The sequence below is a fragment of the Monodelphis domestica genome, chromosome 6 (genome assembly GCF_027887165.1).
Source record: "Monodelphis domestica isolate mMonDom1 chromosome 6, mMonDom1.pri, whole genome shotgun sequence".
Classification (NCBI taxonomy): domain Eukaryota; kingdom Metazoa; phylum Chordata; class Mammalia; order Didelphimorphia; family Didelphidae; genus Monodelphis; species Monodelphis domestica.
The window spans coordinates 128931524-128956021 of NC_077232.1; the positions used below are offsets into that span (position 1 = coordinate 128931524).

Genomic DNA, 24498 nt, shown 5'->3' on the forward strand with positions numbered 1-24498 from the left:
CTAATTAATAAACTGATATTCTTCTCCAAAAACCAGTTTCTCAAATATTTTAATCTTCAAGTTTCTTTAGTTGTTTTTATTTCACCTTTTATATCTGTATGATATATTCATTGGGAGTTTATTTGGAATGCTGTGGTAGTCTACTTCATTTCTGCCAGATTGCTTTCTAGTTTTTGTCAAATAGTGAGCTCTTACTCTAATAACTGGGACCTTTGGGTTTATCAAACAGCTTACCATGCTCCTTTTCTTCTCTCTTTTATATGCCTGTTTTTTCCCACTGATTGAACCTTACTTTTAAACCAGTCCCCAAATTATTTTGATGGTTCTTGCCTTATCATTTATCTGGTACTGATGATCCACCTTCATTTCCCCCATTATTTTTCTTGATATACTTGACCTTTTGTTTCTCCAAATGAATTTTGTAATTCTAGCTCTATAAATCAAATCTTTTGTACTTTGATTGGTATGGCATTCTGTAAGTAAATTGACTTAGGCACTGTAATTTGTATTATATTGGCACAGCTACCCATTAACAGTTAATATTTCTCCACTTATTTAGGTGTGTATTTCTATAAAGTATACTTTCTAGCTACATTCATACAGTGCTTGGGTCTATGCAATAGATATTGTATATATTCTGTATTTATTTTGAATAGAATTTATCTTTATGGATTTTGAATTTTTTTGTGTAAGATGGCAGTGTAGTAGCAAGTAAATCTTGAAATCACTCAGATTTTCTTCCAATGCAGTCATTACAAAGCATCTCAAAAGGACAGAAGTTAAAACAGGATGAGTAAAGGGGCTCTTACACTGGATACAGTGTGAAAGGTAGGCAGTGAGAGGGGATTCCCTTGCTATAAGGGAGCAAAGCTGCACAAGGAAAAGCACAAGATGACCACCACCACCCTCACCTATTGCACCAGGAAAGACCCAGGGAAATCTCCAAATTCCAAGGGGCTGGCTGAAAGCACCATAGACTCACCTCTGAGGACTGTGCAAGGCCTGGACAGTGAGTGGACAGAGTAATAAAGTTAGAAGAAAAATGGGAAGAAAAGTGGGAAAAAGAAATGAAAGTAATACAAGAAGAAGATAATTGCTTAATTAAAAGACAAAATTGCCCAAATGGAAAAAGAGGCACAAAAATCAAATGAAGTAATAAGCAAATTGGAGACCAGAATTGAGCTGCTAGAAGCCATGAAAAGCAGGATAGATCAAACTGAAAAGAAAAATCAAAAGATCATAGTTGAAAATCAGTCTTTAAAGACTAGAATTGGGTAAGCAGAAGTTAATGATTTCATGAGACAGCAAAAAATAATAAAACAGAATCAAAAGAATGAAAAAAATAGAAGGAAACTTGAAATATCTCACTGAAAAAACAACTGGCTTGAAAAACAGATCCAGGAGAGATAATTTGAGAATTATTGGACTATCTGAAAGCCTGGAACAACAACAATAAAAAGAAATAGAAGGAATAAACATGGGCAAAGAGGAAACAAAACAACTACATTCTGCAAGTGATAAGAATCCTAAAGAGTGACCTAAAAAGTAACTGAATTTAAGGTTTCCAATAATGTCAATTTGATTATATTCCTATATGGAAACATGTTATCATGTTATAACGCTTAAAAATTGTTTTCATTATCATAGTAGACAGAAGAAATAAAATTGGCAGAAGTTGTAGTATTAAGCTGTTTAAGTTGCTGTGTAAAAAAAGGGGGGGAAACAGGATTATACTAAGAGTAACATGAAGGAAGAGCTAAAATAGGGTAAATTATACTATGTAGACAGATGCATGTGGTGGGGTGGGGAGCAGTGAATACTATTATAAGAAGGGCAAGAAGAGAGTGGTGACAGGTAATACTTAAACCTTACTCTCAATGGAAATGGTTCTGAGAGGGAAGAACAGCCAGATTTATTGGGGTATATAATTCTATCTTACTCTACAGAGAAGTAGAAAGGGAATAAGGAGGGAGGGAGTGGGAAGGAGAGTGCAATAAGGGTTGTGAAGAGGAGGACTGATTAAAAGCAAAACATTGGTGTGGAGGGAAGTAGTGAAAGAAGAAAGGGCAGGATTAAAAGAGGAAATCAAAATGATGGGGAATACATAGATGGTGGTTATAATTCTTAATGTGACTGAGATGAACTCTCACATGAAATTGAAGTAGGAGTGGATTAAAAACCAAAATCCAACCAAATGTTGTCTACAAGAAACACATATTAGGTAGTTTGACATACACAGGGTAAAAGTAAGAGGCTGGAGCAGAATTTATTGGGCATTAACTGAGAAAAAGAAGCAAGAGTAGCAATCGTGATCTCTGACAAAGGTAAAGCAAAAATAGATTTGATTAAAAGAGATAATGAAGGTAATTTGTAAGGGGGAAAAAGGGCTTTTTTATAAAATGGTTGGACTGGATTATTCAAGAATATGGTTGCCAGGAATTTTATGAAATTCGAAAGAGATTTTATTTACAATTTATTTACAAAATATAGAGTGAAGTAGGAAATCAAAGAGAAGATAGGGTAAGATATCTAGCCTAAGCTCTAACTATTTTTCTCTGGCCCCTGGCTCAACTTAGGCAGGGGAGTTTTAGTCCTTAGCCAGAGAGGCCTTGGCTTTGAGCTGAGGACCTGGGGATTCACGGAGCCTCTCTCAAGAGGATAGTCTCTTCAGAAAATCCAGGAAAGGAGTCAGCTCTTTTTCACTCACCATGTGTCAGTCCAGAAGGAGAGATTTAAGAATAGTCACACCAAGTTCAAGGACTCAGGTCCAGTCAGCAGATTCTTCACCAGCCTCCAATTCGAACTCAGAATTCCAGAAGAAGACAAACTCTCCGAATATCTCCTCACAGGAAGTTGTAACTCCCTTTTAAAGACTCGTTTCTTTTGCGTCATTTCCTGTGCCTTCCTTCACATTCACATCTATCAATTACAGCTGAAGCTTTTCTTAGGACTGCCCAGGAAGCAGTCGGTTTGATTCTGATTTGTCACCCACTATTGCATACACAGACCTTCCCTTACTCAATGATTAAGTGGGATGTTTACACTTGGTGATTAAATCTAAAAATGGGCAGGGGAGTTAATTTCATTTTCATAATCAGGGGAGAGATTTAATTTAATCTTCTCAAATTACATCCTGATAAAAGGCAGTATAGATTTTCTAGGTATCTGCATAATTTACCATATCAACAACCGAACTAAAAGAAATTGTATTATTATATCAAAAGATGCAGAAAAAGCCTTTAACAAAATATAACACCCATTGCTATTTCAAACACTAGAAAGTATAGGAATAAAAGATCCTTTCCTCAAAATAATAAGCTGTATTTATTTAAAACCATCAGCAAGGGGGCAGCTGGGTGGCTCAGTGGATTGAGAGTCAGGCCTAGAGACGGGAGGTCCTAGGTTCAAATCTGGCCTCAGACACTTCCTAGATGTGTGACCCTGGGCAAGTCACTTAACCCCCATTGCCTACCCTTACCACTCTTCTGCCTTGGAGCCAATACATAGTATTGACTCCAAGATGGAAGATGGAAGGTAAGGGTTTAAAAAAAAAAACCCAAACCATCAGCAAGTATCATCTGTATCGGGGATAAGTTAGAAGCCTTCCCAATAAGATCAGGAAAGAAGTAGGGATGCCCATTATCACCACTACAATTTAATATTATACTAGAAATGCTAAGAAAAAGAAATTGAAGGGATCAAAAGCAGGCAATGAGGTAACTAAACTATCACTCTTTTCAGATTAAATGATTATATACCTAGAGAATCCAAGAAAATCAACGAAAAAACTAGTAGAAACAATAACGTTAGCAAAATAAACCCACACAAATCATTAGCATTCCTATATATTTCCAAAAAAACCCAGCAACAAGAGTTAGAAAGAGAAACTCCATTTAAAATCACTCTAGACAATATAAGATATCTGGAAATCTACTTGCCAAGACAAATTTAGGAGTTACATGAACATAACTACAAAACACTCCACACAAATAAAACTAGATCTATATAATTGGGAAAATATCAATTGCTCATGGGTAGGATGAGTTAATATAATGAAAATGACAATCCTACCTAAATTAATTTACTTGTTCAGTGCTATACCTATCTAACTACCAAAATACTTTTTAAAAAATAGAATTAGAAAAAAAATTAATCAAATGTAATAGACTTTTTTATTGGCAGCAATGCAATGACCCAGGACAATCCAGAGGAATTTATGAGAAAAAAACACTATCTACATCCAGAGAAAGAACTGTGGAAATAGAAATGCATTAGAAAAATGTGTGACCAATCATGTAGTGCAATAGGGATATGATTGGGGTTTTTGATGTTAAAGGATCCCTCTACTGCAGATATGAATAACACAGAAATAGGTTTTGAACAAATGATACATGTATAACCCAATGGAACTGTTTGTCAACTTCAGGAAGGGGGTTGGGGGAGATCATAAATCATGTAACCATGGAAAATATTCTAAATATAAAAAAAGAAAAAATTATTGTAAAGGTCATCTGAAAGAACAAAAGATCAAGAACATCAAGGGAACTAATGGGAAAAATGTGAAGGATAGTGGGGCTTAGCAGTACCAGATCTCAAGTTATACTGTAAAGTAGTTATCATCAAAACAATATGGTACTGGCTAAGAGATAGAAGGGTGGCTCATGGAATAGACTTGGGGTAAGTGGGGTGAATCACAAGAACTCATTATTTGACAAAAACTGCTGGGAGAAATGGAAAATAGTATGGGAGAGATTAGGTTTAGATCAACATCTCAAATCCTATACCAAGATAAATTCAAAATGGATAAATGACTTGAATTTTTTGGGTATTATACAGGAATGCTAACAATTATGTGAATTTTTTTGTCCTGCAACTTTGTTGAATTTATTGTTGCAGTTAGTTTTTCGGTCATTCTTTAGGATTATCACTTGCAGAATGCAGTTGTTTTGTTTCCTCTTTGCCCCTGTTTATTCCATTTCTTTTTCTTGTTTGATTGCTATACTTAGCATTTCTTAGAACTGTGTTAAATAATTGGGGTCATAATGTATATTCCTTCTTTACCTGTGATCTTACTGGAAAAATCTCCTATTTTTCTCTATTACATATAATACTATCTTTTGTTAGATAATGCTATTTGCTATATTAAGAAAAGTCTTCTTGAGGGGGCAGCTGGGTAGCTCAGTGAATTGAGAGCTAGCCCTAGAGACGGGAGGTCCTAGGTTCAAATCTGGCCTCAGACACTTCCCAGCTGTGTGACCCTGGGCAAGTCACTTGACCCCCATTGCCTACCCTTACCACTCTTTTGCCTTGGAGCCAATACACAGTATTGACTCCAAGACGGAAGGTAAGGGTTTAAAAAAAAATAAAATAAAAAAAAAAAGAAAAGTCAAGGTGTAGCTAGGTGGTTCAGTGGGTTGAGAGCCAGACTCACAGATGGAAGGACCTGGGTTCAAATCTAGATTTAGACACTAATTTTAAAAATGTGAAGGATAGTGGCCTAGTGTGGTACTAGATCTTAAACTGTACTATAAAGCAGTAATCATAAATAATCTGGTATAGGCTAAAAAAATAGAAGGGTGGATCAATGAAATAGAGTAGGGGTAAATGATCTCAGCAGTCTGTTGTTTGATAACCCAAAGATCCCAGGTTTTGGGATAAGAATTCAATAGTTGACAAAAACTACTGGGAAAATTGTTAAATAGTATGGCAAAAATTAGGTTTAGATCACTATCTCACACACGGTACCAAAATAAGGTCAAAAAGTGCATATGATTTAAACAGAAAGAGTGATATTATAAGTAAATTAGGGGAACATAGAATAGTTTACCTGTCATATCTGTGGAGAAGCGAAGTATTTGTGACCAAATGAGACAGAGAATATTACAAGATGTAAAATGAATAATTTTGATTATATTAAATTAAAAAGTTTCTGTACAAACAAAATGAATGCAACCAAAATTAGAAGAAAAGCAGCATATTGGGGAAAATTTTTTACAACAAATTTCTCTGATAAGTCTCATTTCTCAAATATATAAAAGAACTAAGTAAAATTTATAAGAATCCATGTCATTCCCCAATTGATAAAAGGTCAAAGGCAATTTTCAGGTGAAGAAATTAAAGCATCAATAATCATATGAAAAAAATGTTCTAAATCACTCTCGATTAGAGAAATGCAAGTTAAAACAACTCTCAGGTTCCACCTCACACCTATCAGATTGGCCAATATGACAGTAAAGGAAAATGATAAATGTTGGAGGGAATGTGGCAAAATTGGGACATTATGGCATTGCTGATGTAGTTGTGAACTGATCGAGCCATTCTGGAGGGCAATTACTCTTTAATCCATTAATACCAGTATTAGGTATATATCCCAAAGAGAAAAAAAAAAGAGAAAGGACCTGTTTATAGCTGCTCTCTTTGTGGTGGCAAAGAACTGGAAAGAAAAGGGGGATGTCCCTCAGTTCAGTCCCTGAACAAATTGTGGTAGATGATGGTGATGGAATTCTATTGTGCTGTTAAGGAATGATGAACTGGAGGAATGCAGAAAGAGCTGGAAAGACCTATATGAATTGATGCAGAGTGAAATAAGCAGAGCCAGGAGAACATTGTACACAGTAACTGAAATATTGTGGAACAATCAAATATGATAGACTTTGCTACTAATAGCAACACAATGATCCAGAACAATTCTGAGGGACTTATGAAAACAGTGCTATTACCATCCAGAGAAAGAACCTTAGGAGTAGAAATATAAATGAAAACACGATTTATTACTTTTTTGGGGGGTTATATGTTTCAGGGTTTTGGTTTTATAAGATTATTCACTTATAAAAATGAACAATATGGAAACACATTTTGTGTGATAGTACATGTATAACCCAGACTGAATTGCTTGCCAGCTCCAGGAGAGGCAAGGGAAGAAGGGAGGGAGACAATTCGGATCATATAACTTTGGAAAACTCATGTGGAAATTTGTTATTAAAAGTAAAAAATAAAAAAAGAAATACACGAAACAATGAACATAGAGATGATGTACTCCAAAAGCCCCTTAAAAAAGAGAGGTTAAATGGTTTATGCAAAGTTGCCTGTGTTTGCTAGTTTCACACAGCTAATTATTAGAAGAGTTGGCACTAGAAATAAAGTTTCCCTGACAACTGCTATGCTGAAAGTCCAGTACTTTCCCCCTATACCATGTTATAAAGACAATGTATGATTATAGAGTAGGACATAGTCAATAGGAGATAAAGCTATAGTAGGTTTCTAGGACAAGGAAGTCAACATGGGCTGGAGAAAGTGGGTCTACAGCCAGAAATTAAACACAAGTTTGGAATTTACTTAAATTTTGAAAAGTTAACATATAAAAATATTTGCACCAAAATTCTGATTCCATCAGGATTACTTGCTTTGATTTATTAGTCTTATTAATTTATCTATTAAACCCATTAAATTATATTTATTAAATATTCTAATTCTAAAGGCAAAGTACACTCCAGTAATTATTTTGATTGATTGATAAAATGATGCATTTTATATAAAAGGCAATAAAAATGAAAAATAGGTTTTATTTGGAAGTATTATTCTTTAAAAAAAAATGGTCCAGTGATTTTAACATGTAGCAAAGAAGCTCTCTCTGCCAAGGCAGATTAGCAGACATTATGTAGTACAATTTTAGAGTTGCCAGGAGCACTGGTAGACTAAGCCCATGTTGGCGAACCTATGGCACATGTGCCAGAGGGGGCCGTGTCCCCTCCTCCTCTCCACATGTACCTGAGAACATTTTCCATATGACCTGCCCCTCTGCCCAGCAGCCCAATGGGAGTGCTTCTATCCTCACATCTGGGGTAAGGCAGGGAAGGGCTCACATGTGAAGTGAGGGTGCATTTTGGGCACATGGTCTCTAAAAGGTGTCACCATCATTGACCTAAGTCCAGGCCTACATACATCCAGTGCGTGTCAGAGGTAGGACCTGAATGGACCCTAGACCATGCTCCCTAGAGTTTATTCCAACTTCGGTATTTGCATTTTTATGTAAAACCCCATGCAGAAAAACACACAGCACACGGTGAACATTCACATATCATTTGAGAGGACCACTTTCTTATTTAAAAGACTAATATTGTAGAAGTTGTATTTATAACCACTTTTGACTTTGGGAGCATGTGCTTGGAAAATAAGACTGGGAAAGAAGGCTGGAACTCTTTAAGTATATTCTTCTATAAATTAGTTCCTTATATTTGCCTCTGGTAATTATTTTGCAAAAAAGGGTAATTTTAATATTTAGATATGAAAAGCTACATAAATATTATATAGTATGTTACATTTATAAGGCTGTTTGTAACATGTAGGAATTTTTAGATGACTTTTTTGCTTGATTAGTAAAGAATGGAATTATTTTTATTTTACATTGAAAATTTAGTTGAGAGTAGCATACTATAGATGAATAACTGTTGGGGCAGAAGGTTTGATTTTTAATTTTGATTCACCCCGATAATCTACTTTGTGTCCACAGACTAGGCTCTGTGAGCCTCATTTGCAAAAAAAGGGATAACTATGTTTCATGTTAGCTCCCACTGAGGACAGGTGTGAGTAAAGTGTTAAAGTACAATGGCAGGGGCATCTAGATGGCTCAATGGAAGGCCTGGAGACAGGAGGTTCTGGTTTCAATCTGGCCCCAGACACTTTGTAGCTGTATGACCCTGGGCAAGTCACTTAACCCCCAATGCTTAGCCCATACTGCTCTTCTTCTGCCTTGGAACTAGTAAACAGTAGTGATTCTAAGATGGAAGGGTTAGGGTTTTTTTTAAAATGTAATGGCTTTATTACTCTTATTGATAGCATATTAATTTCCTTCTCAAATTTCAAGTTTTCCTGACTACAGACTGTTTTTGTTAATCTACTTCAGGCTCAGTCCTCCTGTACTTCCACTATGTTCCGTAAAAGAAATACATTCATCTACTGATAAATTTTTCAAAGTAGAACCATCTGAAATTACCAACGGTTGTTTCCTTGCTGTCTTAACAAGAGAGGTAAGTCTCAAAAAGACTCCAACCCACATGTTACTGTGCAAGTTTCCTCCAACAACTAAATTAAGCTTTCATATATCAATTATACCTGAATTTATGCACTGACTACTAATTATATTCTTTTTTCCCTTGGTCTGCTATTGGAGGGCCAGGTCTTTTTTTGAGTTATCAGGAATGATTGACTTTTAGAATTAGCATTAAATTGGGCTCCATACATACTGGCCCAGGCCATCATTTCCCAGCGTGCCCCCTGCCCTTTCATACCTTTGCTGAAGTGGTGGCTAGTATTTAGAATTAATGCTGTTCCTACATTTCTGCCAGTTATTTTATTTACACCTTAAGAGTCAGTTCCGTTATAGGGAAGAGAGGGTTTTAACAAGAGAGATGGTCTGCAGGGGAGAGATGCAGGATAAGATGCTAGAATGTGGAAGTAGGGGGTTGAGACTATTAGCTGGGGTTTGGCCGTCTCTCTGGATTTACCTGGGTAGACTGGCTGCCTTTTCTGTAGTTGCTGATCTACCCTGATTTCCCATCCTACCTGCTGCCTTGCTGTTATCTGCTGTGTTTCCTGGTGATCCTGAACATCTGCCTATCTGACTGTAAGAGCAGGTTCTGGGGTCCTTTGGGATCCAGGACCTTTCCTTGGGCCCTGCCCAACTGCCATGGACCACTACCTCTAATACCACCTGGGGGGGGGGCTGTTAGTGCAGATTTAGGTAGAGCAGGGACTGACTGGAGTTTTCTTTTGGTCAGAGAGGTGAGGATCAGTGTAGATCAAACTCTATGAAGATTCCCTGTGAAGGGACTATTAGATCTGGGAAATTTGAGTTAGCTGCTATTAGTATTAGGTCACCCTAATTCCCCTTTATCTGTTTCTTTTAGAATAGACACATCTTCCCTGTTGAGTAGTCTGTGTATTGGTCTCAGGACTAGGTTTCTATTGGCCTTCCCAAACCACAGTTATCAATCTGATATTGGCCCAAATCTATCCATCAGACCCCATTCCTAATGCCATCCGATTACACTTCAAATTCTATTTCATCCATCCATGAAGACTTTTTTATCCCTCTCCTCAAGAGACACCCCGAGAGCCTCAGAGGTCACATACTTTCTATCTCCCCTCACTCTCACACTCTTGAGCTTGTATTAGATTTGTGTGCATACTTACCTTGGCTAGATTCTAACTCCTAAAGCCAGAGGCCTGCTTTATTCTTAGGGTCACTGATCTAGAGCTGGAAGGGAACTCAGGACCCTCTCCTAGGTTGACAGACGGGCCGGCAGTTTGGGATTCGACCAAGGTCACCCGGGGAGTAGAAATCAGACCCTGTGACTCCCAGGGCTGCCGCCTCTCACTTCCAGGCCTGTTGCTTAGTCTGTATCTTGCACACGGCAGCTACTCAATGCACTGGACTGAATTTTGCTGTTGTGCTTTAATAAAATGAAGTTATAAGCTTGGGAGTCAATGCCTCCGTGTAAGGGTCACCATTTCATTTTCCTTATCACTCAGTCTCTTTAGAGAGCGGAATTAGGCGTCAGTGGAGTGGTAACAATGGTGTATTACAAAGTAGCATTCAGACACGCTTACCACGAGGAGTCAGTTCCCTGTTGATGGTTCCCATAAAAATACTTGTACCTCTTGTGAATGCTCACTACACAGAACTGATCACTTTTAGAATGGCTGTGCTTTCCTGTGCTTAACCTGTGTTACTTAGCGTTGTTGTGTCCCAGGCTTTTAGGGCATAAATGCTTTATGGCAAGGACGGTGCCATTTCTTTACCTTAAATGTGGTGCATTTATATTCAATAGGGATCCAAGTGTCTGGGGAGCTCCTTAGTCCTTAAGGCCAAAGACAGATACCAAAGAAATACTGTCCAATGTGCTTTACATTAGTCCACTCATCTTTTAAGAAACAAAGTAGAAAAAGAAACAACTGGAGATGCACGCCACACACTTGTGTACAGGACAGAATGGATTTACAAATCTGTGTCCATCGCACGTCTGGAATGTGCTCCTTCCAGCTCAGAAGCCTCCCTAGCTTGCTTCTACACGAGGCCTTTCTTCTTCCTTCTAGTTACTAGTTTCTCCCTCTTGAAGTTGGTTTTTTTTTTTTTTTTTGCATATACAGTATGTCCCAAAGTCTTGGGGCAGTTTTGTATTGACTTATGTGTATGTGCTATATGCCCGCCCCCCTGTAAACAACCCCACCACCTAGAATAGCAGCCTGCTGGCTCTTGGCAAGCTCTTATTAAAGTGCTTAATCCCTACCTAATCTGACTCTACAGTGTAATCTATGGAGTCTCTTCTTAGCTTTATGCCTTTTTTTTCTTCCCTTTTTGGTGTCGTGCCTTTAACCTTGAAGAGTTTCAGTGTCCATTTCTTCTCACATTTAAAAGCCATCTTCATGAACCCTGTCTAGAGGATGTAGTCAGTGCAGTATTTTATATCCTCACCACTAAACCTCCCATAAACTATAAACACTGTCTGAGTAACAGGAGCTTTTGTGACTATTGATACTTTTGTATAGGATGTCTTAAGGAGTCTTGTAGGAAATAGCTAGGATTTAGTAGATGAAGATACTTCGGTTTAGAGAGCCAGTAAGTGATGGAGCCAGGACTGGAATTTAGTTCTGCCTTTTAATTCTCACATTGCTTTTCTTTCTATTAAACAATGCCCTTCCTTAAATGGACCACATCTTGTGGATGACCCAGTTTAATGCTGCTTTCTAATAAAACAAATTCTATACCTCTCTCTTAATACAATCAATATACTTTATAAACATTTGGGAAACTTCCCAGATCCATGAATAAAGCTGTATGCTGTAGACAGCAAAATACCAGCAGAAAAAGATGAATGCTCCATTGCAATGAATCTTTTTCATCCATTAGTGATCTAAAACACTTTGCTACCCACCATTCATTACATTTTGCAGCACAGCATTAAATGGGATTGGGATTCCCATTAAATGGGATTGGGAAACGGAGAAGAGTCCGAGTCACTTGCCGAGGAGTACTCTTAAGGCAAGAGCTGTGAATAGGTAGAATCCACTCCACTCATCCGCTTCTCTTGACCGTGTAGTAAAATAAAGATACTGATTTTTAAGATTGCTGCTGAAATGATACCTTTACAATATTAGACGGACACCATTTAATAGAACGCTTCTTTTAACATTTCAGCGGGATCCATCTGAGACAGTATCTGTCAAAGACGTTTTGGCACGTGCTGCGGCAAAAGGATTGCTAGATGGTATTGAGTTAGCCAAAACCTCAAAAAGGGAGAAGAAGAAAAAGAAGTCCAAAACAACACTGACAAAAGCTTCTGTTAATGAGAACATGAGTACACAAATAAAAATTGCAGAGTTTCTGAACCGAGAATTGAGACCGCATGTTAATCGTTCAGTGGAGACATTAACGACCAAACCGTGTGCTCCCCAGAAAAACGCAACTCAAACGAGTACTGCTCCTGTACAGAAAAAAGCTGTCAAGATGCCCCCCTATGCTTTGATGCCCACTACACTAATGAAGAACATGCCTTCCACGTCCAAGATGTCCGAGAGACAGATGAGCACCGTGAGGCCACGGCCTGAGGATAAAATGGTGGCGCTGAAACCTGTGGAGATTGTTTTGCCTCCAGTAATGATGCCGTACGCAGGTGCCCAAATCAACAAGAACCAGATTCCAGCACATTTCTATTACCGGTGGATTGGAGGCAAGGCCAGCAGCTTCGTTACGCCTGCAACAGCCAAAAAATTGGAAAAACCTAAAGAAAACTTACCTTCCTCTGCAGTGAGGCATTCTCAACCATGGCTTTGATCATCATCTGTTATTTTCCCGGGGTCAGAGGGCAGAACGCTTATCTACCAAATTTGATCCTTCTCTAAAGGTTAAATATCCTAGCATAGATATTTATCCTTTAGGTCTTCGAGCCCAAATCTAAATGGGACACTACAGTCAGAGAATTAAGATAAGTGACAATAATGTAGTCCAGGAAATTAAGCAAAGCGTGCACCACACTGGGTAACTCAGTGCGTTTCCCCTTAGAACACAGCAGCTCTAGATTCGATAGCAGTTGTTAGACTTTTATTACTTCTGTAACTTGGTCATTAGGACATCAATTTTAAAAAGAAACTTGAGAAGTAGTATCTTACCTGAAGATAATTATTTTTTATCCTACCCACCAAGTTTATTTAAGAGCTTAACTTTTAAGGAGACAGTTATAGAAGCAGTTACAGGAAAGATGCTGACCCTCTCACACGAAATTTAGACTCTTAATTCAGCATACTTTGCGTCTTGCTGTAACTTTACGAGACAGCATGTCCGGCCTTTCAGCTGAACTGTTGTCTGGAAGGGAGCGAGATCGCTTTGTACTGATATTGAGAATGATTATATGCAGGAAAAACAAGAGGTTCCCACAACCCTATGGGCTGTATAGAATCATATTCATATTCAACACTTCTTATAAGGTGAACTTTCCAGGGTCCTGAGCAGGGTAAAATAGGCATAGCTCTCTTGACCACTTAAGCCAAATGCTGTTTTAAATAATGACTGAAAGCAAGTTTACTCCTAACTATTATCAATTCTAAGAAGATGTAAAATCGTTGGATCCAAGTAACACCAGTGGTTGAAGAAACCCCTAAAGATTCCTAGTTCCACATAAGAGATCAGGTGAAATGTGAAAAGCTACAAGTCATTTCAAATTGAAAACAGTAATCACACTTTGGCAAATCATTTCTGTTGCACAATCTGCTAAAATGTAGCATTTTTTAAATGATATTAAATGCCAATTCATCTTCTAAGAAGATGAATGCCCACTAAGAATGTCAATTCTGGATCTACTGACTTTTTTCATCATGGCAACAGAAATTGTTTGACAGTAAGTAGAACAAATTATAACTTTAGTGGCTTTTAAAAAAATACTGTTCAAAAAACAGTTTCATAAAGTCTGAATTTAAATGATGTTCTATACTCAGAGTTCAGTAGTGTTGAACAGTGTTGTGTAAATTACTCATTTCTAAATATTTAATTCAGGTGGATACTATAGTTTTAAAATACCTTAGATGGTATAATTGTAGTAGCATGTAAATGTGTTAAAAATGAAATCTTAGCTATATATTTGGAAAAAAAGGAATTGTGATTTTTCATTTTAACTAATAAATTATTTTCTATTTTAGTTGGAGGTTTACATTGTTTCATAGGTTAAATATTAATGAAAAAATAAAAGGGCTCTTCTTTTTTTACATGGGAAAACAGTATGTTATCTGGAATCTTCAAAGGAAGAGCTCTTTTGTACCAATTATGATTTTTAAATTTTGTCAAGGAGTATAGCGGTATTCTTTTATCTTAACATCATGAATGTATAAATCATGAACCACAAATACCAGAGTCTATCCAAGTACCATATGTGTTCATCCTCCCCCTTAACCTAGAACTTTAGAATTCTCAATGCTTCCATGAACATGTTTTACTTAACAATTTTGTTTCATCTTGGCAACAAAAAGCCCACTATTTCCCATAGCTCTAGTATTCCATTTTCCACGGGTAGTTCTAAGACTTTATGTCTGCTTGCTCTGTTGAAAAAAAATTAGGGCCCTTTTCCCAACTTCTACTGCATCTGGTTTTTGAAGTTCTGTTAGAACTTTTAGCTGTTTGTTTTTAGTATTTTGATTAATATTTAAATCATTGCACTAAGTTATTTCAAACTTTTCTCTTTACATTTAGCATTATATGAACTTTCTATATTAAACAATTGTCTAATTAAACCTGCAAGCTTTTTTTTTTTACTGTAAAGCTTTTAATAAGAACATGATAGAGCTTTTATGATAAAGCAGTGATATATTTTTAAAAATTAAAGAAAAGAAAATACCACAAAGAAGTGTTTCCTACCTGGAGGCTAAGCCAGAAGCTTAGACATTGAGACACTGAATCTTGTTGGTCTGGAGATGAGCAGCATTATCAGAATTTTGTATCAGCTCTTATATTGTGGAGATAGCAATGCATTGCTATCTTCACTCAATCTATGTAAGATCTCTTGGACCTTCGGGAGACTTGTGCCATCCAACCTCAGGCACTCCTGTGTTCGATTTCAGAGTGACGTAGGTGTCCACATCCCTCAAGTGAAAGAGTTTTGATTGAGTGGTTCTATAATCTGGATTTGATGTTACATCAGATTATCTCTTTGTAGTCCCTGAACCAAGACTATTTTAAAAAGCTAAATGTGAAAGCATTTAAAATGACAGAGTGCTGGTCACACACAACCAGTTAATTCTTTTGGAAAGTGAAAATACAAGTTTTCTTCTTATGTTTTTGGGACGTGAAGTACATTTCAATATCCTTGAGAAAAAAAGCTGAATATTATGGCCAAACTTGATGTGTTGCTCTAGAAATCAGGAGGAGATCTGCAGAGGACATGTTGTGGAATGAGTACTTGTGAGTTATAAAGATAAAGAAAGGTGAAAAGACACAAGGAGGACAAACTGATTGTGTTAATGACTGTCCTGGTTAATAGGAAGGGACCAGTTGGTCTCTTAGTTCTTTCATGTTATGGTATATCATCACCTAAGTGAGAAATCAGATAGTTGTTTTTTTTTTATCAAAAAATTCCATTTGTGTTTAGTGCTTAGAAAAGACTACCATCTCAGGTTGTCATGGTAAATTTAAGATAACACTTCCTTTCCCTTCTCAACCAGACTATGCTAGACTAACCCTTCTTTAGTGAGACCAGTTCAACTGCATTTAAAAAAAAAACTTTTTATTTGTACCTACTAACTGTGTGGCCCTATTGTTAGAAGCTGGAGATACAAAGATGAGGAATAACAAAGAGCTGCTCCCGTAAGGAGGTGACAGTCTAAGAAGATCTAGGAAAGGACTGTAAGAAATACCAAGGTGAATTCCCTTTCAGCCAAGGTAGGGCACATACTTCGGGGAGTCTGAATTAGACCTTGAAGGGAAATATTTCAGCAGATGGAGAGTCGGAGGGACAAATTCCAAACATGAAGGAAAGACAGCTTATGGGAGTGTGCTAAGATGGGAGAGGGCCAAGAAGAGCTCAGACAATAGCTAGTTCTTCAATTTGTATTTTATCAGATAGGCAACAAGAAACCACCAGAGGTTTTTGAGGAGGATTATGACATGATCATACCTGGAAATTACACTGATTATTTTGGCAACTGGTGAAGAATGGATCAAAGAGGGGAGAGATGAGGCCAGTTAAGAGGCTATTATTAAATTTAAGAAAAAGGCAAGGCAAGGTGGCAATTTGAGAGGAAAGAAGAGGTCAGCTATTTGAGTTACTGAGGAAGTAAAAAACAGGGACTGAGGGAGTGGGAAAAATCAAAGATGACAATTTAAGCCTGGAGAATGCTATTGCCAACAGCAAAAATAGAGATCAACTGAAAATTCAGACCCGGAGCTCAATAGCGAAACCAGGATTGGTTAGCTAGATGTTGTAGTTGTCTACATAAAGGTGATGATTGAACATCAAGATGAGATTGCCAAGGGACAAAATGTATAGAACAGAAAAGAGGCCAAGGGCAGAACCTCTGTGGGACACTCACACTTAAGGCTCGAAAGATGATGAACCAGTGAAGGAGACTGAGAAGGCGTAAGCTGGAGGATCAGAAAATGGTACTGTCATTGAAACCAAGATAGAAAAGATGGCATGTTCAAGAGTTGCATAGGTTACAGAAGGAGTCAAAGAAAATAAGAATTTAGACTGTTGGTCTTTAGCAATTAAAAGATGACCAGACTCCTTGTAGATGGCTGCTGCATTAAAGTACTTGTAGTTGGATTGAGGGGGAATGGGAGGGAAGCAAGTATAGACTAAACTTAATAGAATTTGAACAGAAGAGTTAACTTTTGCTTCTCTGTCCAAACAAGATCTGTCCCTTTTCTGGCTGCTCAGAGTGTACTATCCTGGCATTTTATTCAGAATTTGAATACACCATTAATGTTTAATTAATTAAAGTTTTGTCTGGGAGAAGTGGCAAGAACCAATTTAATCAAGGCCTTCATCTATAATTAAATATGGAAAAAGATAACAGCAGACATCTTAGATGACTAAATGGATGTTTCAAAACAGCTCAATTTTGGAAAAGAAACCCAAACAAAAAAGCCAACATAGACTAAACGTGCTTAAATTTCTTCCCTCCCCCCTAAATATGACTTCCATTTTTTGGAGATAAATGAGTCAAACATTTTATGCAGCTAAGTTTATTCTCACAACAAATTACATTTAAATGTGTAAAAGTGATCAACAGCAAAAGGAATAAAATAAAGCAAAACAAACGTTTCTTTTTGGAGTAAGCTGCTTTGATTAGAAGTGAGGTCTTTAACATGATAAACAGTGAGCCAGAGTCCTTCCCCAAAGCTCCAGCTTCCTTTTGCTGACTGCACAGCACAAGTTTGAGCCACATATTAAGATAACTAAGCTTGCAGAATACAGAACTAATAACATTTTTAATAGTAAAGCTGAACTACCATCAGCTTTGGAAGTAAAAAACTTCAAAAAAGGCTTTCATCCAGGTTGCAGTGCAGAAGAAACAATTTGTTTGCTACTACACAGGAGAAGGAAGAAAGGTTTAGGGTTTGTAGCAAATTAGTGCAGAATAGTCTTAGAACTTTCCATTTTGAAAGCAGAGCAGAATTTTTTTGTTGTGAAGCTTGAGGTTGCTGTGCCCACAGTTTATCATCTAAGAACTCATTAGAATGGAAGTGGGATTAATAACCCATCATGCATTTTAAAATAGTATTCTAATTAGTTGTAGATGGTCTTCTGTTGAATGGGGGGGGAGGGGGCATGTATACAGTTTAAAAAGAAACAGCAATATTTTAAAGAACACTAAAAAGTAACAATTTAGTGTTTCAGTCTGCAAAGTAAAAGCTTAAGCTAAAGACGGTGTTGGCTACATTTTCCTTGTTCCCAAGGAGCGTATTATGAGGTGGTATGTCTGCATCTATCTTTCTAATTGCTTTTTAAAAAATAAAAGAAATGAACTTTACACATTTTGCCATTTCTTCTACATACTCCAATAAAAATATGACTACAAATCATTACAAAACCACCTTTTAGGTAACCTATAATACACGGAGATTACTTAGAACTGGATACATTGTGAAATAATGTCCAGTAAAGATAATACATTAACATAATAATGCAGTATATTTCAGTAAAAATAGAATAAATAAAATAAAAATATTTTAAGCTGTATTTAACAGGTTAATTCAAAAATGACACAAGACATACAAGGCATAGTGCACATGGCTGCCTGCTTACAGAATCACTAGATAGAAAGAATGCATAGATAACTGAAGTGTCACTACAACATTGGGTAAAACATTGGTATTCTCTCGCTCAATCTCACACTCGCACACACACACATCCAAGCACCCAAGCATCTACTTCATACATCCTTTTTGGCCATGGCAGAAAGTGTCAGAACATACTGTTTAAAATAATCAGTTTTATAAAATTAATTAGCATTTAGGTAAATATGCAAAGCTATTTTAAAAGCAAAATATCTGCAAATATGTTTCATATGTAATGTCTATTATTTGTCTTAATGCTTCCTATAATTGCATATATATATATATATAAATCAGTTTGTTGCTCAAAGCTAAGCTCAGTGTTCTTGATCCTGACAACACAACAAAAGCCTTGAAAAATAAAGATAAACTTGTAGTTCTGATGGAATTTTTCTAAATGAAAGTGGCTTATTTGATTTTTTAAAAAAAGTTTATACTGAATGTCATTTTGCCTTGGAAATCACTGAGTTGGAATGTCAACATGATGGAGTCCTGGGTGGAATTCTGAACGGTAATTTCTTAAAAGGACAGAGGGTTTCCATAATTTTGAATTTCCTTCTTGACACACCACTGGCCATTTCAGTTGGGGGACGCCAGTAGTGGCCAGAATTATTAAGTGTAAACTACCCAACTAGTGATCTGGAACTCAGTGAGCCCTGTTAGTTAGTTAGGGGATCTGGAAGAAAATTACATTAATGACTAACATTAGGAGACCAACCACCAATTGCCTTAAAAACTAATCAAAATGTGCTAAATAGCAGAATGAAGTCCTACTAACTTCAATTTACTGACAAAGTTACATAGATTGAAATAAGTCACATAGACAGAAACATCCTTAGGATCCCCAAATATATTTTTCCAGAAGAGATATGTGAATGAGTTGGGAAATTCATGTAGCTCTTGCTTCTCTATGGAAACTCTTATTTTCGTGGGGTGGGAAACTGACTCTACAGGAAATTCTTCTGCACAAATATACTCAGTATCACCTGGACATCTTTTGTTTTCCTGTTTGTTTAATATGAATTCCAGAATTGCCTGAAAACTAATCTTTCCATCGTGGTGGTTTTTATTATTATACTTTTTTTTTGCATTTGTCCTCAGGCTTTTGAAAGGACTCTTATGACTGCTATGGAGTCCTCCTGGTAGAGTAGAAAGGACACTGGGATAAGGGTCAGGAGGGCCTGGGTTGGCATCCAGGCTCTCTCATGTCCTGGCCTCAGGCAAGTCACAACTTATCTGGGATTCAGAGTTTTTATTTTTCCCAATTTGTCACCAGCTTTGTCAAACTCACATGAGATAATGATGGAAAAAAATGCTTTGAAAGGTGTTAGGTATGTAAGGGGATGATGATACTGCTGTAATCAGAAATGAAAAAAAAATGAAATTTCATGTTCTAAACCAAACACATATGACCAATTTCATCACCTTAATAATGCTGCCTTTTGAAATAAGAGCATCAGTAAGTCTAGATTTTTCTATCAGTTGGGTCATATGTTTAGATAGAAACAAATAGGCAGAAAATTTTGGGTAAAGTACTCTGTTCTATCTAGGAATATTTTGTTCTGATCTGAAATAAAAAAGAATATTTCAAAATTTAAGAACAATTAGAAACCAAAAAAAAAAAAGAGGAAAAGCACCTATTAATGGCACAGAAATCTATATAGTCTGGTCTTCAATGCACAAATTTGATAGGATGTTACTGCTATGTGGAATCTGTCCCCATGAAAAAATGTGAGACAAAACTCGAGCAGAAATTTCTAAGCAACACTGTAGTCGACTAGACCGAGCCAGGTGCAGAATCCCAGCATCACACCGGTAAAAGGTGGCCCATGCGGATAAGATTGTACCACGTGAGTGGTGAAATCTAAATGTACATGAATGAAGCTGTGTGAAGGGCATTCCTTCCATGATCATTTGCATAACAGATCCACATCAGACTCTTGGGGATGAAAGGTGGAGGGAGGTGGATTTCCCTTTAACGGTGTTTACGCAGAGAAAGACTCCAGCGAGCCACCGCGAATAGCTTACAGTCTCTAGTTGCATTGTTCAACGTAAGGCAGAGTATTGGAATACGACCCACCCAAAATGCATCACTGCACTTTCCTGTGACTATTCTCATTTTCGAGAGTTAGTTTGAAAATCATCCAATGGAAGTACTTGTCTGAAATGAAAGGCTGACTTTTCTGATTGCTCAAAAGGGTGCCATCAGACGGTGTTCAAGCTCAGTTTCCCCTCCCCTCCGACATCACAAGAGATAAACAGTAGTCGACACAAAAGGGTGTCCATGGTTCAAAAGCATGTCAAACAAAGCTGTCAGGGGCTTTCTAGACCAACAATTTTGTCAACAAACAGATGTTATTTCGTAAAACAAACAAAAAACCCCTAAACCGAACAACAACAACAACAAAAAACAAAAACCAACCTCATCATTCTATCCTACAGGGATTCAATGCTAACTATCATGTAGTATCTACTCCAGTGTTGCAACAGGGCAAAGTGCTGAAGGTCTTACAAGTTGCTCATGACAAATCTCGCTCCAAAAGACGGTGAAACAAGGAGCGCGTCCCCAGGACAGCCTTTAGTTCAGAGGGAGCAGCGCGGCCACCTTCTTCTCTGGGTGTGAACGGAGGTCCCGTTTCAGACTATGTACAACAACAGACCTTCCACCTCTCATGGTGTCACTCACTGACAGCAAAAAAAGGATTCATGCTTCTTTTCATATCACACGATGGTGGCAAGGACGAGAGAACATGCTTGTCTAACGCTGTTTTGTTAAGGATTTATTTTTCTGAAGACAAAGCATCAGCAACTGAATGGAAGGCAAAATTGTTCCCGTTTCTGTAGTATCTGTAGCTACTGGATCTTCAGGTAAGTGGGACAGAATCCTGGCACGGGGGAGCTATGGCGTTTCGGTCACAGGACGTTTCTGTTTCAAAGTGTCAATGAGAGACAAGACACCCCGTTTGACGTTGGTCGTGACTCTTCTGGTCACTGAGTCTGCTGGAGGAGGGGGGGGACGAACTTTCTGGGAAGGAGGCCGGGCCACCAAGCACTTTTGATACCGTAACTGTCGGGAAAGAGAAAGGACATGTTCTGTAACAGTTAGTCACTGAGAGACATTCCTTGTGTTCCTCTCCTTGATGTATTTTAAATGATTCATTCGCAAATAGCCAGCCGCATCTAGTCCAATTCAATCAATATTTATTAAATGCTTGCTATTGTATAATTGAAAATTTGCTACCCTAAAAAAGAACTACATTTCCCAGGAGCCCACTGACTTCCTGTCCTTACGTGCTTCCTGTAGACAAGGGGGTATTAGGCAAGGACATGAAGGGTCCCATGTCTTTACTTCCTGTCCTGAGCTTGGTGGTAGTAAGGGGAATGTCTGAACTGGCTGATCAGCTATGGGCATGTGGTCTTTATTTTGTATCTTCTTTATTCCTTGATTTCTAATGATCATTAATAAATCTCTTAAAATATAATATTTTTATTATTGAGATTTAATTTTAACTTTTAGACTATTTATGGTCAAAGTATTTGCTAGGGATCCTTCCTTATCAAGAGTGGGACTGCCTGGGCAAGTCATGTAACCTTGATTGCCTCAGTTTCCTGATCTGTAAAATGAGATGGAAAAGGAAATAGCAAATAAGAAAACACCAAAAAGGGGAGGTTGTATTGTTAGAAATTCCTGAAACCCTAAAAACTACATTACCCAAAATTCCTTTCTGTATTACCTAGAATTCTTTTCCCTTTTCCTGTGTCCTTGTGTTTGCGTGATGGTATTTATGTTGGCTGTAACCCCTCCCACGCTTGCATCTGGGCTGAGTTTCAGGTAGTTCTTTTACTTTAGTTATTATTAATAATACTATTAAAATATAATAGTTATTAAATATTAATTTTAAAACTCACAGGGTCATGGAGAGTCAGACATGACTGAACAACAACAAAATTAGGCACAATGGACCAGAGAGAATAAAAATGAATTTTGTTGATAAATTTCAATACGCTCTTCCACTAGCAAATTCTATAACCAAAGAGATACGTCATAAGATGTGTTTGATAATCGAGGTTGCTTTGCTTATTTTTAGCTTGCAGCTATAGAATACTGCATGTATTGTCACATGTGGTTGATGTGTTGGCTGGTTTTGCCAGGCTGCTATTTTTAACCTCTTTTTACTTTTTTTTTTTTGTCAAAACAGATGACTCACTGGGCAAGAGAGAAAGGTAGGGCATATATTTGGAAATGAATATGATATAAAAACTAAAGATGCAAAAAAAAAAAAAAAGAATGCAGTTAAAGCTGCTTCACAGAGTATGTTAAGTCCACACACGCGTTTCCAGAATCTATGCTACAGATGCTGGGCTTAGTTTCATTCATTCTTTTACAAGAATTGGACATTCAGCTGGATGGTTTCACATTTGCATCATTAGGAAAATGGCTGGCTTGATGCTGTGGTGAAAGGAGGAAAACGGTCCTCAATAGTGGATAAATCTTCCCAGGAGGGCTTACACTGAGCTGATTCTCAACAGCTACAGTTGGTGGAATAAATGTGATGAAACTGTTCAGTAAGTAACTGCAAATACTCTGTCTAAAATCAAACAAAAACTACTTTGCTTCTAGAAGAGGGAAAAATTGGATTTGGTAATCTGAAAAAGCAAATTGATGAAATCAATAATGATTTTAACTTCCATAACTATGACAGAGCTAGAATCAAGGGTGATAACTTTTAAGACTAGTGTGGTCTGTTTCATTCATCTTAATCCCAATTAAGTATTTCAATATGGCACTCAGCATCCATCAGCCCTCAGTGGTGCCTTGTGGAGTCATCCCAGTTATCCTTGTGCTTTCTTTCTAATAAGCTCTTCATTTTCTTCTGCCTAGTCATTTTGGTTCTTTGAGGTCTCCTCTTTCCCCTCTTCCCAAACCATTCTTGAAGTTAATTCTTTTTTTAGAGTAAGAAAGAGAAAACCAGTGTTTTCAACCATGACTAGAACCTGGTCAGATGGGACAATAGCTATAGAGAACAGGGTAGAAACCCCAGGTTTTGACCTTGTCCCAGGAGAGGTTTCCCCCCGAGGGAAGGCCCCTCTTCATCAGACAATAGACATACACTTCAGCTTTGGTGCAGTGGTAGCGAATCAGGTCAGAAGTAGGGTGTGATATACTGGGAAAGGCTTCTGGAGACAAAAGAGCTACTTGACTTCAGATGGGGTCTACCTACCACCTGATGTGGGTGTCTATTGTCTGGGGAAGTGGGACCTTCCCTCAGGGGGAAACCTCTCCTGGGACAAAGTCAAAACCTGGGGTTTCTACCCTCAAACTAAATAAACTGGGGATTTCTAGTTTTCCATGTTGACAACAGCAAGAAGGAAAGTGGGCCAAAGTCTTACATGACTCCCGTCCCTTCTCACTTTGCACATTTCCTGGTTTGCACTTGAATTTACTTCTACATAATTTAAATACTAATTCTATCCCTACCAATTAATTACACAGATGCCTTTTGGGAAAAAAAACAAAAACAAAAACCTCAAGACAGCACTGACCAAAAGTGAAGAATTGAAAAAAAAACCAAGCAATTGGGACAAGAAATGGTTGTTAGCAGTTTTTGTATCACACAACTTAACACATTCAATTTAATATGCACTTTTGTTCTCTTAAATAAGATCCATAAAAATTAAGGACTAAAATAAAATCTCTAACCAGAAATGCCAAACATCAGGGAAGGAAAGAAGAGAGAGATAGAGAAATAAATAAAAGTAGAAAAGATCTGGATCTAGAGCATTATATTATCTTTTAGTAATAAAAACTTTATATATTAATGACTGAAGTAGTTCCCCATTTTTGTTCTGTTTAATGCCAGTTAAATTATTCAATTTCTGATCTTTCAGGCCCTTAGGTTCTGCTGCCTCAAGCATTTTGCTATCAATTTGAAACAACACAAGTTGTTTAACACCAGAAATAATAGCAGTAAAATTTAAATCTGTAAATTTGGCTTTGTTTAATTAGCCCTTGTTGAGGCATCTGATGGAAGCCAAAGTTAAGATCACTGAAATAAAGTTTAGGATTTTTACTGATAAGCATTCATTTATGACCCTCCTTTTGTTCTTTGCTACAGAACTGTTGTTAATCATCTTTTCATATATGTTTTGAGGATACACTTAAAAATAAACAATAATTT

The 24498-nt window shown here is 37.3% G+C and overlaps 2 protein-coding genes across 14 annotated transcripts in view; one reads left to right on the forward strand and one right to left on the reverse strand.

Annotated features, from left to right (window-relative positions):
* Positions 1-19952, forward strand: part of NSUN7 (NOP2/Sun RNA methyltransferase family member 7) — a 111504-nt gene extending 91552 nt beyond the window's left edge. Inside the window, exons 11-12 of the mRNA XM_007496519.3 lie at positions 8903-9026; positions 12197-19952. Coding sequence (XP_007496581.1) covers positions 8903-9026; positions 12197-12832 — 760 coding nt within the window. The 3' untranslated portion in view covers positions 12833-19952. The remainder of the gene's footprint in view (positions 1-8902; positions 9027-12196) is intronic.
* The window catches only part of APBB2 (amyloid beta precursor protein binding family B member 2), a 416082-nt gene continuing 408795 nt past the window's right edge, over positions 17212-24498 (reverse strand). For all 13 annotated transcript variants that reach the window (XM_007496529.3, XM_007496524.3, XM_007496528.3 and 10 more), the window contains one exon: positions 17212-21386. In XM_007496529.3, coding sequence (XP_007496591.1) covers positions 21219-21386 — 168 coding nt within the window. In that variant the 3' untranslated portion in view covers positions 17212-21218. The remainder of the gene's footprint in view (positions 21387-24498) is intronic.